At 38.6% G+C, this 20,301-nt stretch overlaps 1 protein-coding gene across 1 annotated transcript in view; it reads left to right on the plus strand.

The window, feature by feature from the left end:
- Positions 1 to 11,642, plus strand: part of CLIP11 (clip domain serine protease 11) — a 32,404-nt gene extending 20,762 nt beyond the window's left edge. Inside the window, exons 4-9 of the mRNA XM_028179903.2 lie at positions 1,453 to 1,558; positions 6,472 to 6,581; positions 8,384 to 8,613; positions 8,755 to 8,939; positions 10,023 to 10,187; positions 11,437 to 11,642. Of these exons, the coding sequence (XP_028035704.2) occupies positions 1,453 to 1,558; positions 6,472 to 6,581; positions 8,384 to 8,613; positions 8,755 to 8,939; positions 10,023 to 10,187; positions 11,437 to 11,598 (958 nt within the window). The 3' untranslated portion in view covers positions 11,599 to 11,642. The remainder of the gene's footprint in view (positions 1 to 1,452; positions 1,559 to 6,471; positions 6,582 to 8,383; positions 8,614 to 8,754; positions 8,940 to 10,022; positions 10,188 to 11,436) is intronic.
- Positions 11,643 to 20,301: the final 8,659 nt, after the last annotated feature.

A 20,301-nucleotide genomic window follows, 5' to 3' on the forward strand; every position in this document is an offset into this window, starting at 1 on the left:
AACTGAACAGACTCCAGGTCACAAGTGACCTATAATTGCTACAATCTGCCTGGATCTTCCCAGTGGGTCGCGATTTAGATCCGATGATAGATTTAGCGAAGTGCTGCTCTTGCTAGGGCTAGTGTTAGCAAATTCTCTCATATTGATCCCGTGACCGCACCTACTCATTACTGAGGATCGTGACTAGGGTTGCCACAATTTTTTAATCAAATAAACTACATTGGTTATTATGGTTACGAAAAAAACATACATAGTAATAAAATAAAGTACAACTTATATTTAATTATTATTACATATGTTGAAGTGCATATTTTTTTATTACAATTAATCAAATTAAACAAGAAATTGTGACAATTAATGACTGACATTGTTAATATTTGGGCTTAAGTTGCGTTCAGAAATATTTGTTAAGAAAACGAGTGCTTAGGTTATGTTATGTGGCGTTGGCGAATGGCGACATCGATTGAGCTTTTTTTTTTTTTTCCTACCTATGCTGATAGCCTTGAGAGGCTATTTCAGCTTCGCCCTAACGTTTTTAGGTGAGCTCACGGGGCTCAAACCTGACGACGATGCTAACACGAACCCTAGCAAGAGTCGTGCTTCGCAGAATCTACCACCGGATCGGAAACGCGACCCACTGAGAAGATCCGGCGAGAAACTCAGTGGGCTGTGTCTGAGAGTTAATTTACTCGTTGAGCCCTTCGTCGCAAGCGACGGGTTCGACGAGAACGGTGACCGGTAAGATTGAGCAATCGATCTATTTCGCTTAACGAGCAGAGAGAAACCAAATTATGCCTAATAAAATATTTTCGTGTGCTTTATTGTTCACATCAAGTATAGAGTACAATTACCCGAAATAACGTACAATACTTTATTGTAAAGTGCGGGTGGCAACCCTAATCGGGACTCCCTCACTGCAAATTCTTTAGGCTAGCGACGAGCAAATAAAGAGTTCGAAATGGAGATGATAGAGATAGAAACGATCTCCGTCTCATTTTCACCACCGTTCGGTTTTTCAGTTCATCAGTGATAATGTTTCCAAAGTCACCCACTGGAGTCAATTCCTATCTTGAGCGCTTTGAGATACCCTAAATCGAACGATGTAAACAGCTTGGCGTTGTTTCCACTCGTTGGTGATGACCACGGGCGATCGACCTGACGATGCCAACAATAAAAACGCCCTACCTAGGATTATACAGTTTCCACATCAGCTATTAACGACAGTATCATTTACGTAATCATTTACGTTGTAGATGTCTATGGGCTCCAGTAACTACTTAACACCAGGTGGGCCGTGAGCTCGTCCACCCATCTAAGCAATAAAAAAAAAGTCTCTTAAAACCAAATAGCCTTTTCACCCCTCGACATAAACAAGAAATAATAACAGTGCCAAAGTCGGCACTGTTATTATACTGGACCAGACCTAACACCGTCTTTTAATTTCCACGACAGAGTCGGCAGTGGCCCATGTTCATCGTACATCGACGTCTGCTGTCTGGCTCCCGACCAGAGACCGCCAACAGATCCCATCACGCCCAGGCCGGAGACCCTGCCAATGGTAAGAAGTACCGTATTCATTTCTGTTTCTAGTCTTAGATTTTAGCCTCTGGACACCCTTAGATTTTAGAATAAGGACGACCTTAGATTTTAGCCTAGGGACGTCCTTATATCTTAGCCTAGGGACGATCTTAGATTTTAGCCTAAGGACGCTCTTAGATTTTAGCCTAGGGACGACCTTAGATTTTAGCCTAGGGACGTCCTTATATCTTAGCCTAGGGACGATCTTAGATTTTAGCCTAAGGACGCTCTTAGATTTTAGCCTAGGGACGTCCTTATATCTTAGCCTAGGGACGATCTTAGATTTTAGCCTAAGGACGCTCTTAGATTTTAGCCTAGGGACGTCCTTATATCTTAGCCTAGGGACGATCTTAGATTTTAGCCTAAGGACGCTCTTAGATTTTAGCCTAGGGACGTCCTTATATCTTAGCCTAGGGACGATCTTAGATTTTAGCCTAGGGACGACCTTAGATTTTAGCCGGCACGTCCTTACGGATCCATCAGATCCAATAACCTTTGCATTAGATGCCTTCAGCTCTAATACTAGGGGCAGGCTTAGGGACCCCGGTAACCGTACTCGTCGAACTCGACAAAGAGGTCGACGTGCAACCTAACCCATGCATCAGCCCGCTGAGTTTCTCGCCGGATCTTCTCAGCGGGTCGCGATTCCGATCCGGTAGTAGATTCATTCGCGAAACAATTGCTCTTGAGTTGTTAGGTCTCCTTCGGAGGCGCTCGGGCAGTTGTTAGCAAATCCCACCCCTCTTGGCTGAGCCTTTGCTCGCCCACCTGTCCTGGTGAAACTGGAAAGGCCTTCGGGCCACCAGTAAACTTTCAATCATAAAAAAAAAAAAAAAAAAAAAGATTTTAGCCTCTGAACGACTTTAGATTTTAGCCTATGAACGACCTTAAACTTTAGCCTAGGGACGATCTTAGATTTTAGCCTAGGGACGATCTTAGATTTTAGCCTAGGGACGACCTTAGATTTTAGCCTCTGGATGACCTTAGATTTTAGCCTCTGGACGACCTTAGATTTTAGCTTCAGGACGACCTTAGGTTTTAATCTCTGGATTACCTTAGATTTTAGCCTCTGGATGACCTTAGATTTTAGCCTCTGGACGACCTTAGATTTTAGCTTCAGGACGACCTTAGGTTTTAATCTCTGGATGACCTTAGATTTTAGCCTCTGGATGACCTTAGATTTTAGCCTCTGGACGACCTTAGATTTTAGCTTCAGGACGACCTTAGGTTTTAATCTCTGGATGACCTTAGATTTTAGCCTCTGGATGACCTTAGATATTAGCTTCAGGACGACCTTAGGTTTTAATCTCTGGATGACCGCTACTTGTCGCTCGTGTCGCTTATGTTATGTCTATGGTCTGTAAGCTAAGTCTCATGACTTATTGACGAGAACGAGAGGATGGTAGTTGTATAAAATGTTTATGAAATTTCGTACAAATTCTGCTATTCAAATATTTCGATATGCCTAAAACAATATTTTGCTTTTAATATATCATCATCATCATCAGCCCACAGTCGTCCACTGCTGGACATATGCTTCTCCCAATCCACACCACTGAGTCCGCTCTTCAGCTATCGTCATCTATACTAATATATAAATCTAGTGGTTTTTAAGGATGTTCCGTTAAAACTACTGAACCATTCTATTCTTATTCTTTATTCTTTATTTGTACACACTGTTAATATAATACAATAATTGCGATAAGATTTAAAAAAATGGCGAGCTTAACTCAACAATTGAGTTATCTACCAGCTAACCGTTCTCAAAGAAGGAAAGCTTTACATGAACCATGCATCCGATTGACTTGAAACTTGGTATCCGTGTAGAAAATACATATACTTAATGGATAGGCTAATATTTATATGAGTGTTGGACTCCCTAATAACAATGACAATAAATAATAATGTTAATTTTAAATGCCCAGCGCAGCGGGCGAGTACGGCTAGTCATTAATAAATGTGTGCATATATAAAAAACAGCTTACGTAATAACGTTGACATTTGTGAAGGTGTCAACAATTATAATAATAATAATAATACGAAAACATATTTTTTTGACGGACACAGCGCTTAGTATAATTTAATTGCGCAAAATCATGTTTGAACGATGATCTAATACATACAAAAACAGGTAAACCGCAGAGGCTTTAAGGTCAATATTTGATTGTGTGTTGTTTCCTTAAGATTTCTATATTTTAGCTTGAATTAGACTTGGCAAGTTATAATTGAAAAGATTTCATGACGCAAAACAAAGGTGCAAAGTAATGTTGCGAATGTTTTTTTGTTTCTGGACCGAGTGTCGCACCCCCTTTTTTATTGCCCTTGTAGGCAGACGATCATACGGCCCACCTGATGGTAAGTGGTTACCGTCGCCCATGGACTTCAGCAATGCCAGGGGCAGAGCCAAGGTGCTGCCTACCAAGGCCCTACGAGGCCCCCGCGCTTAGAGGACGCGTGGTCTATTTGGGACTGCACGATTCGCAGAAGTTAAGACGGACCGCGGGCCCTAGGCATGGAATTTAGCGTCCTACCCACTAAACGACTCCCCTGCACTCTCGTCTCGGAACCCAGTTGTGGTAGGGGGGCTACCGCGGTCAATACTCCAACCAGACAGCGCAGCTCACCGCAAGGACAAATGCTACGCCTGCGTAAGCCAGACTCTTGGTAGTCCATTCCCGGGACCACAACGACGGTGTCATTCGCGTAGCAGACAACACACAGGGCTAGAAGGGGACCCCGCAAAGCGCCCTGCAGGGCCCAGTAGTAGCCGATGTTCCGAGGACAGACCCCTGTGGAATACTATTTAATTATCTTCTTCTTTATCTCCACCTTCACCCACTAGGTGGGGGTCGGCACAGCTAATTTTTCTCTTCCATTCTCTTCTATCAACCATCACCTCAACACTCACTCCTCTCTCTCCCTCATATCGTCATTCACACACTCCATCCATGTCTTCTTCGGTGGTCGACCTCTTCCCCCTCTAGTTTGCACTACCATTTCCATACATCTCCTAGTCACATGCATCTCCTCTCTACGCATCCCATGTCTATACCACGCTAACCGTCCGCTCTTTGATTTGTTAATAATATTTAATTATAACGAATTAAAAAAAAACACTTAAACGATGTTTTCGTTTACCACATTTTAATTTATTTCTATACCCCGATCGTAATTGAACAGAAGCCACATTGCACTAATGCATGTTTATCTATATTACTATTCCAATTAATATTTGTAATGATATAATACATAACTTTTTGCCATCTTGTAGGTAGAGACAATATGATCCCATTGCTATAGAAATTTTGGGGTTTCTGATCAAAATACCGCGACAATTGATTTTGGCAGTCCTCTCGTGATGTTAACCTGACACTGCCTAAAGAGAGAGAAATTCTGAAGAGACCGAAACAGGTGAAAATCTGAAGGTGCAAGGTCAGGAATATAAGGCGGATGCATTAACACCTCCTAGCCTAGCTCTCTTAATTTTTGCTGAGTGGCTAAAGATCAAGTCAAGTGGTCAAGCGTTATCTTGCTGAAAAACCACACTCCTTCTGTTGATTAATTCCAGCCGCTTTCTCTCAGCTTCTTTTAATCTCATCAGTTACTCGCAGTAGAGTTCAGATTGAAAACGCTTAAACCAAATTTGTGCTACTCTCACAGACCCTGCACTAGGTCCACAAACATCGCAATGCAATCGCAAATTTTAAAATGAATCGAATTTCTGCATTAGATTCACTCATCTTGACAGTACAAAAATAAATAAAAATCACACATTTTCCTAATTTGAATTTGAAATTATCTTCTTTAGCCTGATACAAATAGTATAGCCAAAGAGATTTTATTTCAAGTTCATACATACTATAATGCGAAAAGACTTTTCCCCAACCTATTACATAATAATATATTTGTATACTATTATTGAATACGATGTGTATGTGAGACGTTGGTTCCCGGCTCGGTAGTCGTGTTTCAACCGGTTATTTTCGCGACATACACACTGGGTCTGGACAAACCAATCGATTCCTGGTCGGGGATGGATACGGAACTTGCCCAGCAAGGTATCCTAGGTCCCCGATGTACGTCTAGGATTCAAAAAATGAGTAAAGCACATACGCACCTGTGACTGCCACACGCTGTCATTTACTGGATCCGAAATATCCTGGAATAATACTGGATCGCTTAAATCGATTTAAACTCTGTTTTTTTTCTATTGATAAATGATCTGCGATTTTTGGTAAGCTACTTACACGCTTTTATTGTTTGGTATTTATTTTTGTATGTAACGGAATCTTTGAAGGTAATTTTGACCGACCTGAAGACGTCCTATTGACTTGACTTGAACCGATGGCGATACAATAGTTTTGTAACTTCGCTCTAACATCCTGACATCGGTAACGACAGGACGAAATAAATAAAAAGTTGAAATTAATTGTTAATTGTTTTTAAACTTCATTTATTTTTTATTTGTAATAGTGAAGCTAATACTTAGGCATTGCCGAAATGGTAGGTAACCTTTTCAAAGTTTCGATAATATTTATATTATTTTTTGTCATTCATCCTTGGAATACTTTCCATCCTTTTACTGGTGGTAGGACCTCTTGTGAGTCCGCACGGGTAGGTACCACCACCCCGCATATTTCTACCGTGAAGCAGTAATGCGTTTCGGTTTGAAGGGTGGGGCAGCCGTTGTAACTATACTGAGACTTTAGAGCTTTTATCTCGAGGTGGGTGGCGCATTTACGTTGTAGATGTCTATGGGCTCCAGTAACCACTTAATACCAGGTGGGCTGTGAGCTCGTCAACCCATCTAAGCAAATGTCATTAAATACATTCACGGTCCAGTAGTAGCGAGTTGAGGACGAGACGTCTACAGGGTTTCCAATTGTTCGACAGAACCAGGGCTGCGGCTGGCGGAACCCTGACGGCGTTGCCTTCCGGACCACGGGCGACGTGGACGGCGAGACCAAGTTCGGAGAGTTCCCCTGGATGGTTGCCATCCTCAAGTAAGTGACTATCAGTTGAATTTTCTTTAGTCCCCGTGTTGTGATGAATCTAAGTTGAGATTGTACCGGGATGTTTTAGATCCTACCACCAGTACTTTTTGGTTTTAAGATTTTTGAACTGATGTGACTGGTGATAAATATTCTAGACTTCACCCGCTCGGGAAAATATCTTCCCTTTTTCGCATTCCTCCCAAATAAATACAGTCAAAATCTGTTATAACGACATCGAAGGGACTGCTCATATTCAGTCGTAAAAACCGATAGTCGTAACAACCGGTGATGTTTAATGTGTATCGTGCAAGTACAAACAAATCAATACGGAATTATTGGAAAAATATATTTACATAATACGCGATTTTTCTTCAATATTAATTTGTTTTATTTTTCTTTGCGAGATTTTGAAAGATTCACGAATAACTCCACAAAGTTTTGGTGCGTCTTGTGTATAGATAAGTAACAAACTAACTGAAGAGATATGAAGAAGTGGGCTTTGACTACCGCATGCACGTGTTTTGTTTCTAAGAATTAGAAAAGACCCTACACTAAACTAAATTCTATTGTTTTCTTTCCTGATTTTAAAAGCCATTGAAGACAAATGTGGATACCTATTCAAATTGTTTACAATACAGCTTAGCCGGTCGTTCTAACAGATCTAATTCTCCGAAATATTAGCTAAATGTGGTCGTTTTATGAGGTATGTCGTTATTAGCAATGTCGTATAAAGCAATATTTTTAATAAGGCGGTCATATGGCATTCAGCCGGGACCTTTGTTCTTGGTTATTATAACCGCCATGTTGTATTAAACGATGTCGCAGTAAACGGTTTTGACAGTAATTCAATTAATCAATGAGTCACATAAGGATGTGAACTGAAGGATTTTTTCAGAAATCTGCGGTAAATTATTAAGAATGTGTGTATTGACACCACACTGATAGTGTCAACCCCCACATGATCACAATCTAAAGAACTACTTTTACTACGGATTTGATTTTATCGCAAGTCACGTCGGAAGCATCGACCTCATGTCTCAAGGTGACAATTACTTTGAGGTCGGAATAACCCTTACCGTCAGATGCGGCCGCGTCTGTAAAACAAAGTTCGCTTACTTATGATCACATGGGCTGTCTGCTCGTCTAAATAAAGTGAGACAATGCGTCTAAATTTTTTTCAAAGTACCAGGCTTACATAAACGTAAGGAGCTCTCTTTCAGAATTCGTTCTCCCTTTCAGGGCTGCCATACTAATGAATCTAATATTAATTGTAATATTCTATATTAAATTTAATATTGAAAACGGAGATGAACTAATTGAGGATATAACAACGTTAATGCCTACCTTGAGACATGAGACGGTCTCAAGGTTATTAGAATTCGGATGACTTTTCCATCAGGCCTCTAGTCTGTCGTTTCAAAGGTTTTCTTATATGTATCACGTGTACACTAACTAGCGAAAAATATTGCACATAGACGTTTAAAAAGAGACAACTGGCTAACGTCGACTTCATATAGTGCCATCTCTCTCGCACGCTGCCCGCGTGACGTTTGTTAGTCGTTATTCAAGTGCGGTAGTGTGCGGACGGACTGTGTTTCGTGCGACAGAGATAACGCTATACAAAGCCGAGAATAGCCGATTGTCTCTTTTCAAAGATCGATCTGCAGCATTTTGTGACACTAACAGCATTTGAATATAATACGAAATGTAATGCCTATAACGGTTTGAAGGGTGGGGCAGCCGTTGTAACTATACTGAGACCTTAGAACTCATATTCGACGCATCTAAGCTATAAAAAAAAATATTGTTAGGGTTGAACCAGTCGATGACAACGAGCCCGAAGGGCAGAAGCTGAACGTTTACGTCGGGGGAGGCTCGCTGATCCATCCGAACGTGGTGCTCACGGCCGCTCACTACGTTGCCGCCGCTAAGGAACTGAAGATCAGAGCCGGCGAATGGGACACGCAGAACACGAAGGAGATATATCCGTATCAAGACAGGACAGTCAAGGAAATCGTGATACACAAGGACTTCAATAAGGGTGAGTTCTTGTGGCTTAGCTGGAACTAGCTGGGAGCGTAATGACTGGACTTGGCTCTCCCTTTATCTATAGATCATTGGCTGAGTCCGCAACGACTGAGTGGAATCATTACAGATTCGCTTATCGAAATGAACGTTTCAGGGAACCTGTTCTACGACATAGCTCTGCTGTTCCTCGAGACTCCAGTGGATTCAGCCCCGAACGTGGGAGTGGCGTGTCTCCCACCGGCCAGGGAGCGCGCCCCCGCCGGCGTCAGGTGCTTCGCCACCGGCTGGGGGAAGGACAAGTTCGGGAAGGAAGGTAGATACCAGGTCATCATGAAGAAGGTAAGTTAGAGTTTCGCCTAAGAAGACATTTCGAACGAAGAGATATTCTTCATAGATGCTCGAAAGGGCTATTTTTCTCCTACCTAAGCTAATGGTCTAAAGAGACCATATCAGCGTCAACGGGCTAGTAGGTGAGCTCACGGGGCTCTAACCTGACGATGTTGCTAATACGAACCCTAGCAAGAGCAGCGCTTCGCAAAATCTACCACCGGTCGGAAACGCGACCCACTGAGAAGATTCGGCGAGAAACTCAGTGGGCTGTGTCTGTGGGTTAATTTACTCACCGAGCCCTTCGTCGCAAGCGACGGTTTCGATGAGAATAATGACCGGAGAACAGGCTCACAACTCGCACGTTAAATAGTTACCTAGAGTCCATGGACATCGACAGCGTAAATACCTACCTAGATACGTGAGTTCTAAGTTCTAGGCACTACAGTACAACAGCTGCCCCACCTTATAAAACTATTATAGAAGGCATTATTACTTAGCGGCAGAAATTGATGGAGCGTTGGTTGGGCTCTTAAGATGTCACAAATACGCAATATTTTGACTGTCGGTTTGATTTTCATTATATAATGTTACTAGCTTTTGCCCGCGACTCCGTCCGCGTGGAATAGTTACTTTGGCATAACGCTAAATTTTACGCCACACTTCATTTACGTAGAAAGTGAAGATATTTTTGAATTATAGAATGTTAAGGAGCTATTTAAACCCCTATTTTGAAACATTCTTTATCGGTGCTCCACTTGTATTGGTATTACCGTGATGTTATATAGCTTATACCCTTCCTCAATAAATGGCCAATACTGAAAGAATTTTTCAAATCAAACCAGTAGTTCCTGAGATTAGCGCGTTCAAACAAACAAACACTTCAGCTTTTTAATATTAAGTATAGATATCTGCCTTATAAATGATGGTAGTCAAGTACGTATTCCATTAGAACAATGCGCACCGGACGTCTTTATACATCAGACCACGAATACGCTTCTTAGTAAATTACGAACTCTCTAACATCAGCCCTGATGCAGCTAATGCTCATTCGTGAGCCGTGAGCCCACGTGAGCCATGTCTGGTCGCTTCCAGGTGGACGTGCCGGTCGTGGACCGGAACACCTGCCAGAGCCAGTTGAGGAGGACGCGGCTGGGGCGGTTCTTCCAGTTGCACTCGACGTTCATGTGCGCGGGGGGGGAGTCCGACAAGGACACCTGCCGAGGGGATGGGGGGTCGCCCCTCGTGTGCCCCATAGACGTACGTTTGTTCAGTTCCTTACCGACCTTAGCTTATCTTTCAGCATGATGATATTTTTTAATGTATAGGGATTTTATGACCTGGTAACTAGGACCTTTAGGTCAAGTATTATTTTAATTTATATTTTTATTTTTATGAAAAATGATAATATGAAGTGAAATGAAATGATATGAGATGATATGGTACGCAATATAATCTCAGTAAAATGGTGGTCATTTACTGAGATTTTTTCAGTGGACTTTTTGGAGGATCCCGAGGGTTACGTCCAGCGGCTTTGTTTCATTTTCCCATATTTGTGCGCTTTCACAGATATTAAACAGTTAATAAACCACCGTTATTACACATTTAAACCTGAAGAAACACTAAATAGACAAAATAAAACAAATCACACAACTTCATTTCTCGCGTTCCCGCCAAAAAGTCCTCAGCATGATGAACAGATGACATCTACAACATAAATGCCGCCACCCACCTTGAGTTATGAGTTCTAAGATCTCAGTATAGCTACAACAGCTGCCCCAATCTTCAAACGGAAACGCGTTACTGCTTCACGGCAGAAATAGGCGGGGCGGTGGTACCTACCCGTGTGGACTCACAAGACGTCCTACCACCAGTAAAGAAAAGTCCCGGAAGCGAATTTATTCTAGACAAGCGATCCTCAAGCTTTTTTTTACTCAACGATGCACTAACGCACATACAAAACTGTTGATAAGGCGGTTGTATAATCATTCCACATGTGCCCCGGAGAAAACAAATATCCATCTCTTGACTGACTCGTCAGTGATCTGGACCATTTTGAATCGCTGTTCCTTCATGTGCACTTCAGTTGAATTGTCATGTGACGTATCTCACGTATGGTCAGTTACAAACGGAAATCTCTCCCATTTGAGGTCCCTTTCACAATTCGACCTCATACCTGAAGGTTTGTTAAAGTAGAAACTAGGCGAACTACGAGCTATATCTGGTTAGTCCTAAAGAAATCCCTCGGGATCGATCTGATTAATGGTTCTTAGCTTATTAAGTGTGATCTCATCTGATTTGTTTTAATCAGGAGACTATGTTGATGATATACTAGTTGCAGCCAAAGAGTATTTAGAGCTTAATAAGGTCACCAGCGCAGGTAAAGACGTTTCATTGACGGTCTACCTTGAAAGTTGAGGAGTTAGTGGAGAAAAAGTCCACGCGAGGATTTTTGAAAAGGAAACTGGTCTTATTTGAGGTTTTGTAAACCGTATTTTATTGTTTTTAGTATGAGAAGAATCGCTATGTCCAATACGGCATCGTAGCCTGGGGCATCGGCTGCGGAGAGGACGGCACGCCAGGAGTTTACGTGGACGTCTCGAACCTGAGGAACTGGATCGACGACAAAGTCGCTGGCAAGGGATACGATACTAGATCCTACGAGCCCTAGATCAAATAAAATTGTTTAATATGAAATAAATATTTTTAATGTAAGATTTCTTTCATTTGTACCTTTATTGGATTTTATGTTAAGAATGATGTTATGAAATTCAGTTGATAAGTGTTTAGGACGTTCATAGGAATCAGCAAGGTCAGGAGACAGTCGACTATCTCCTCACCTTTTTTTTTGTTCCTATCTAAGCTGATAGCCTTGAGAGGCTATATCAGCGGAACCTTAACTAGTAGGTGAGCTCACGGGGCTCAAACCTGACGACGTTGCTAACACGAACCCTAGCAAGAGCCGTGCTTCGCAGAATCTACCACCGGATCGGAAACGCGACCTACTGAGAAGATCCGGCGAGAAACTCAGTGGGCTGTGTCTGAGGGTTAAACTCCACACCACGTTTGAAGTAGGATATGTTATAGCGTTCAGGATACGTCGTGTCTATATATCCCCGAGCTGGATTATGATGAGATGATCCGGGTAAATATAGTGGGCTTAGACAGGAATAGTCTGGCCTCTGATGGTAGATGGAGCATATCACCAGAGTTCTCGCTACAGAAGATACGGTGCAAAACAGACGGAGTCTATGAACCTCTCCGTAAACCCAAAGATTCCAAATGATCTATATTGTACTATCGCCAACTTTGATAACACTCATACGTATTTAAAGAACGCGCAATGTATTTCACCCCTAAGCGAAATACATTGGCGGTCCAATGAAACACATGAATTACTTCGGACCTTTACTGAAATATCGAAGGGAAATGCTTGAAATTTACAAATCTTTTTGAGTTTTTAACTTGCGGTCTGACGCCACGGAGCGAGTCTCTTGAGATCGTGAAAGATCGTCGTTTGCTGTTAACCGCGTTACGGACGTACCATGTGTCTATTGAAGGATACGATCTGTCTACAACATCAGGATACGCCACGATATACAACGGCTCTTCGACCTTGGAAGCGTGACCGTCTGTAATCAACGGGTTAGATATACTCGTGTCTATAGTGAGCTCGGTGCCTTCTCTGGTTTCCAATTGACAAGTACTGTACTAATCTGTGGGTTTTGAGTTTTTTTATACTACGGCAACACTGGACGCGGATTGACGCGGCGTTCATGGCTTGACTTCTTCCAAAATGGAAAATCTCCCATGAAGCTGATGGCATTGCTTGGTAGACGGGCGGGCCAAATGTTGTTCTTCCAAACTTGCATATAGGCAAACTTATCTTGAAAATATCTACCACGATCAGTTAAGCTAGCCTAATTCCTCAAGACTACTAGCAATACGTAGGTAGAAGAAGACAAATGTATAGATTTTTTATACCTACTATGATATCTTCTATGAAGTTCACATACATCAATACTAATTTTAAATGGCTAAATAAAACCTAATGATTTACCATTTAATAATTGTTACATCGCGTGACGTTATACGTGGATGATTAGCTAATCTTTGGGCATGTTCAATTATATTCTATTTTGAAACGATCTATCAGAAGTAGGTCGCCATTTGCTAGAATTTTGGCATCGAATGCATCATCATTCTGTTAGAGCTCATCACGTGTTAGCCCCGTATGACATCACAGATGTTGCATTCAGCCGTGTACTGTTACAGATTTCTTGATTACCCAAAATTTCAGAACATTCTGTCCTTATATCGAGTGACACCGGTTAATAATTTTCGTGGCAGTATTGTTTTACAGTACCCGGAGATAAATACTCAACTTCGATCTTTGCAAAAAGAAGATCAGCTGGTTACGGCTTCGTAGAGCGCTATCTCTGTCGCACACTACTTATGTATGACGTATGACGTTGGTCGGTCGTTGCTTAAGTATGTATCGTCAATAAGACGAGCGCTACATACTTATTTGTTTAGTTAAAGACCTTAAGTTGTATGCTGTGATTCGCCATTTAATATTTCACGAAAATCATGTTGAATAATATTTTAATTCAATTAAGGTTTCTAACTTCAGCTTGGGATTTTTTTTAAAGTATACTCACCACAAACGAGAACCAATGCAAACATAACTATGCCGAAAATGTGCATTGTGTTATTTGAATAGGCAACACTCTAATCTATATAATTTCTTCTTAATACTACTAACCTACTAAGTAATCTTAACATACTAAAAACATTAGAAGTGTTTTGAAAGTAATAAAAAATGGCGCAATAAATATCCTATTATTAAATCGAATGGTTTTTAATTAAAATTTTATTAAGTGTGATTTCCTTTTTTACTGTTCCTAAACTTTGAGTGTAATTTGATAGGAACTCTAAGTACCGTAAAATGGGGCGATTAGGGACAAATTCCAACTTTATGACCAATTTTGAGGTAGTTGTTGATGTATATAATGCTATATCAGGATCAAAATGATTGAGTCTTGGGGGCATCTTCGTTGTCCAATTTAAAACTATGCAACTAGCATTCCAGTTTAAGCAAAAAAAGCAAAAATAGGTGTAATCCCTATTTACCCGGAAATTGCGGTTAATTGGGACGAAATGAGAAATTTGCTAGGGTTGACACTACTTGGTTTTAATTTATTTATTTATTTAGTTGCACCAACAAAGTGATCATCAATAAAAAACATTGAAAAACTGACAAAAGTACATGGCAGATGTCACCTCAATTATAGGTGCAATCGACAGTGCATTAACAACAAAAATATATATATATAACTAAAACTTTATTACATTTATTTACTTATGATTAATTTATATTTACTTGGGAAATGACCCGCGACAGATTTGTCCTGTAAGTTGTGAGACAATTAAAAAAAACATCTATTTCATCACTTAAAATTAGTTCAGCGCAATCGAACAACTCTGAATGAACATTGACGGAGACCACGCTACCGTAGATATTATTGTAGTCCCAAAGGATTCTGTTTAAGGGAGAGTAAGCACCTAAATTCGAACGAGTGGGCTTTCTTATAAACGGTTTATATTTAATTTTCTTTGTTCTTGGTAAGTACTTAGGGGCTGATATTTTTATCTGGGTTAAGAGATTAGATGTGTCGGTTATTCCATGGATTAATCAGATGAATACCCCCACTCTGAACAAATATTAAATATTTTATTATGTATTACTTAGACATTTTTATCCACCTTGAGGTTTCATTGTTCTTGTTATATGCCTGTGCAAAATCGACTTACTTATATTAAATTGCTTAGCTATTTCAACTAAAGACTTATTTCCAATTTCAAAGGCTTCTATTGCTGTTTTTAATATTAAGGGATCATATCACTTATAAGGTTTTGCACTCTTTGATACGTACACGCGAGGCATATCTAAAAATAGAAAACAATACTTAACTGATAATTTAAATATTTACCAAACAATAAAATAACACATTGATAATTTTGAATAAAAGTTCTAGACAAAAACATCATGAATAAACCAGATTTTTACCAACAAATTTAAAAAATATTGTTATAACTACATAGACAACCCTACAAACCTGTACCTATTTATACTTAGGTCGTTTCCATTTCACGTATTCTCATCCCAATTGACCCCTTTTTCGTTGTTATTTGTACCTAAGACGTCCCCAATATCCCCAAAAACAACAGATTTTACATGTATTTTTATTTTATCAAATACATTAAAACCAATAACAACTGAGACTTACCTTTAATATATATGATGGTTCAAACACTTAATAGCGTTTATAAATCATATTCGTCTTCTATTATTATCAAATAAATAAAAGAGAGCAAAGTTTCTAGCACTAAAATAATTACCCCCACAGGAAGTTAATTTGAAACGCGATTTTTTATAACTTAGCAGCATAATGCATATTCAGAGTTGTTTTGTAAACTTTCAACATTCTACTATTAAACTACAAAGAAATGGAAGATTTTGCAACGAATATAAAACTAATATTGGGCGTCGAAAGATTTTCCCGGTTTTTTTCCGATTCGCCTCTCAATCCCTAATCGCCCCATTTTACCGGTATGTAAACGGTGCAATTGTTTTCCTTTGACACACTGTGACTAAAGATGGGTTAATACCGATATTTATCAATATTAGCGAATACTAATATATTCATGATGTAATATTATAATACCTTAACGAATACGTGAATATCCTGATATCTTAATATACTTCGATAAAACGGATAAACGAGTTAAAATTAATACGGTACGAATACCGTATTAAGTGTATTAATAATCATTAACTTATTTCACGAATACAGTATTATATTATATACAAAAATGAAATGCTGTTAGTTAGTCGCTAAAACTCGAGAACGGCTGGACCGATTTGGCTAATTTTGGTCTTGAATTGTTTATGGAAGTCCAGAGAAGGCTTAAAAGTTAAAATAAATATGAAAATGCTCGGAATGAAATAAAAATAACAATTTTGTTTTTCCTTTGATATCCCCCCGTCGGACGGATTCCTTTTGTTTGTTTTAAGTTTATTTTATACAAAAGCTTAGGTCTTTATTTATCGATTGAGGCACTACGAAGTCTGCCGGGTCAGCTAGTTAATAATATAAATAGTATATTGTATCTAGGAATTTGACTTCACACTAAATATTTACAAGTAATATTATGTACATTAAAATTAATATTATTATTAAATCAGAATTTGGTCAACATTGTACATTAATATAAACAACAAGTTAGTAATATTATTTATTTCTTATTGGTGCATAAAAATATCAGCTTTTTTACTTTTTCTACCGAAAGCCTGTTACGTCGGTCAGAAATAAGTTTAGAAATTTTGAAATTTCTTTTTTATAATTTTTGAAAAAATCCTCTCACATGGTACTGAGGTGGCTAGTGGGTACACAACATCTATAATATTATAATCCACGAACCGTTTGTTTAGAAAGTCATTTCGATTCAAATCAAACTTCATAAAAAAAAATAAAAAAAAAAAAACTTTTATTTAAATTTTGAGAAGTCCGTAGAAGATAATTAAATACCACCGCAAAAATATATTGTCATCATAATTTATTACGTAAAAACACTTAATTTAGTTGTAGCAGTATTACATTTTGTGTAAAAAAAAAATTTAATTTATGAAATTGGTAAACAATGTCAACTACCGTACCTACTTTCGTTTTTCAAATCATCGTTTTAAAACCAACTAATTCAAAGGAAACAGAAAATAAAATTAAAATAATGAAAATAAAGCTCACCGATTTTATTCCAATAAATGTAAAAATGCACTATTTTGCCTTGAGTAGATAGAATCTTTAGTTGAATCAAGAAATGAAGGTTCAATCAAACATTAAAAAGTAATGCATTTAAAAATTCCCACTAGCATCTTTGACATGTAAAAAGTTGAATTAAAAAATAGTCCTTATACTCATAATGATATGTACTTATTTTCATTGCTCAATATGCAAACATGTAGTTTATCTCACTTACTCTTAGCGCATGCAGTATTGTTATGAATGTGATAGACAGATATCCGCGAGACACGTACGGCGTATGCCAGTATATTTTCGAGTGATAGATACAACCCGACCGATGTGAGTTGGCTAATATTATGAATAGAGTAATACGGAATATTAGCATATCAGAATTCGGCGGATTACCGATACACGAATACAAGCTGTATTACGAATATCTTAATGAATACTAATAGGTATATCGGTCTCACCCTTAACTGTGACATTTCTGATTGACATTAAGTTCTCAGACGACGACCGCACATTCTTTTGCATCTCTGAACCACACGATTTGCTTAATACTAACATTAATGTTTTTTTTAAATAATTATTCATGTAATATTTCAGGCTCCGGCCGCGACATTATTATTATAATAATAATATTATTTCTTATTTCTGCCGCGCAGAAATTGGGCATCTTTGATTCCGGCTTCATATCTCATGAGACAACACTATCGAGATTCCGTAGGCGCTTAACATTAGTTATTCCATGATTTCCTCTGCATCTAATAATAACTAGCATCCAATAACCAGCACGCTTCTGTATAGCACTCGTTTAGACAGATCTAGTCTGCAGCTCGCTTGGTTTTTATTTATTTATTTGGTTAATTAACAGTTCAAGGATTCCATTATCTTAGAGGATTGACAGATCAACTCGACGCTATCATGTTACTGTATCATCAGCATAGACCTATGTCATCGGTCCTTGACGAGTGCGGCGTGCGCAATGTTTCAAGTCAATCAATCGGACGTCTTGGAGATGAGGAAAATAACGTTAAAATATCCTATTACATAGATATTTATTATGTTTATATATAAATACAGTACGGACCGATAGATGTGGTTTTTAATAAAATATTATTCTTTATCAATTGACTTTTAAGCACGATCGCGAAGAGTGAAGTTGTGTGATTTATTTTATTTTGTCTGTTAGTGTTTTTTCAGGTTTAAATGTCTAACGACGGTGGTTTATTGACTGTTTAATATCTGTGAAATGAAAGTGCACAAATTTGGAAAATGAAACAAAGCTGGACGTAGCTCATCTCAGCAAATGATCACCATTTCATTTCATTTCATTTAATTTTCATTTGTATTTTAAATCCGCTCACGTCATTAATGTTGTGAGCAATTTGTACGGCATTGCTACCGCGTAGGAACTACTATTCCATTATTAATAATTTATTTATCGTGTCCATGCTAATGAAAAAGATAAAAATGTAGTGAAAACTAATTGTACCGTTCCGTGCGTCCACGACCCTACCTATTTCTGTAAGCAGTAATGCGTTTCGGTTTGAAGGCGGGGCAGCCGTTGTAACTATACTGAGACCTTAGAACTCAGGGTGGGTGGCGGCATTTACGATATCGATGTCTATCTTAGTAAAAAAAAATACTTTTCACCTCAGCAGCTCAAACATGCCGCTTTTGCTTCGATTTTGCGATGTTTTGCCGATTTCGATTCGAGCGTGGGTCAAAGTAGCTTTTTAATTTTTCAATCTTCAGTGCCACGAATTGAAATTGTTCAGCCATAAATTTGAAACATTTGAATTTTACTGTGCTCTGTCCCTTTCACATGCATATAAAAAAGCGAGTGAAAAAAACAAACCCCTTAGAAATTCGATTTTGGAATTCGCCCTCAAAGAAAACACGTTCGGAAACGCGTAATACCCTAAAATTTAAAGATATTTGTAATAAAGAAATTACGTTTTTTTTTCTCATTCTCTCAAAAAATTCAACATTACGCTGCTAGAGATGCATCGATAAGATAGGTGTACATTGTTATGATAGAATTTTTATTTTAAACAAAACTATATTCAAAATTCTAATGCCAGCTTCCTATCGAGACCATGTGATTTCGTTGTTTGGGGAATGTCGGGCTTTTACGAATAAAGCAGAAAAATATATACCAGTACAACTCCGAGATCCCATCGATGAATTACAGTCGTATCCTTGTGACATAATGTAAATAGACAATATGATTTAACAAAACTGACTTCAAATAGAAAAAAAAGATATTCCAAAACAAATAATATACCTACACAATAATCATCGAAATCGGTTGGCGTCATATTGAGTTATTGAGTTTTTATTTATTATATATATACCGCACGTGCTTAATGCAAATGCAAGACTTAGGTAGGTATATGGTTTTCTCATGGATACCATTATCAGAACTGGACTAAATTGTAATGGGACCACACGGAAGCATCAGCTTTTTAATAAAAAAAGAATCATCAAAATCGATTCACCCAGTCAAAAGTTATGCGGTAACAAACATGAAAAATGAACACACAGTCGAATTGAGAAACTTCCCCTTTTCTGAAGTCGTTAAAAATCATCAAGTTTCACGAAAAGAGCAATGTCCTTTCGATTGAGCCACGGCGGCATTGCCGATTTCATTACATACTTCTACAATGCAATAAAGATAACACAACACGCTCAAACAATAGGTTATTTATTGTTAAATGAATTAATATTGCACTCTTTTCCTTCTCTTTCTTTCGTTAAGGCGATTGGCTTTCAAGATGTTTGTTGCCAGTGTAGTTTAAAATGGCTGAGCCTTTGCTTGGCTGAGCCTTTGATCGCCACCTGTCCTGGCGAAACTGGAAAAGTCTCCGGGCCACAAGTAATCCTTCAATTATAAAAAAAAAGGTTTTAAAAATCGTCAATACAAATGTATGTATATGTTGCAGCGGAATGCATCAGCGGAATGCATTGGAATGTAATCATTTCGGATGAAATGTAATACAATAGGTAATGTCCCCATAATATGGTGAATTTATTGAAACTTCAGTAAGCTTTTTGAAAGAACCGAAGAATCACGTTCACTAAAATGTTTCATTTTCACACACATGTCTGTTTCACAAATTTAAACAGTTAATAAGCCACTATTATATATATAATCTTAAAAAACACTTTAATAAAAATAAAACAATTCACACAAACTCGCTATTCGCTTTCCCGCCAATGGGCCCGGGGTATTGAAACTTGAGACAGACTATATTTAATTTTAATCTGTGTTCATTGTTCATTCGTGAGTTGTCTATAGATGATACAACTTGTTGCCCGATCAGAATTCATCGGTGGTAAAAAGTAATAAAGGACAAACCCGAAATCCATACAAACTTGGGCCTGGCGTTACAGTGCTAGAATTTGGGCATAAGTTACAATACCTAAGAAGGTTTCATGAGCCCAATTTTCAGGTCTCCCAGCAATGGCCAAATTGATAAAATCAGACAATGTTTACATTTTAGGTTATGTTTATTGTTCGAGATATTTTAATAAAAACGATATTTTTGAGGCTATTTCCTACT

This window comes from Bombyx mandarina, chromosome 24 (assembly GCF_030267445.1).
Source record: "Bombyx mandarina strain Sakado chromosome 24, ASM3026744v2".
In the NCBI taxonomy this organism is placed as follows: domain Eukaryota; kingdom Metazoa; phylum Arthropoda; class Insecta; order Lepidoptera; family Bombycidae; genus Bombyx; species Bombyx mandarina.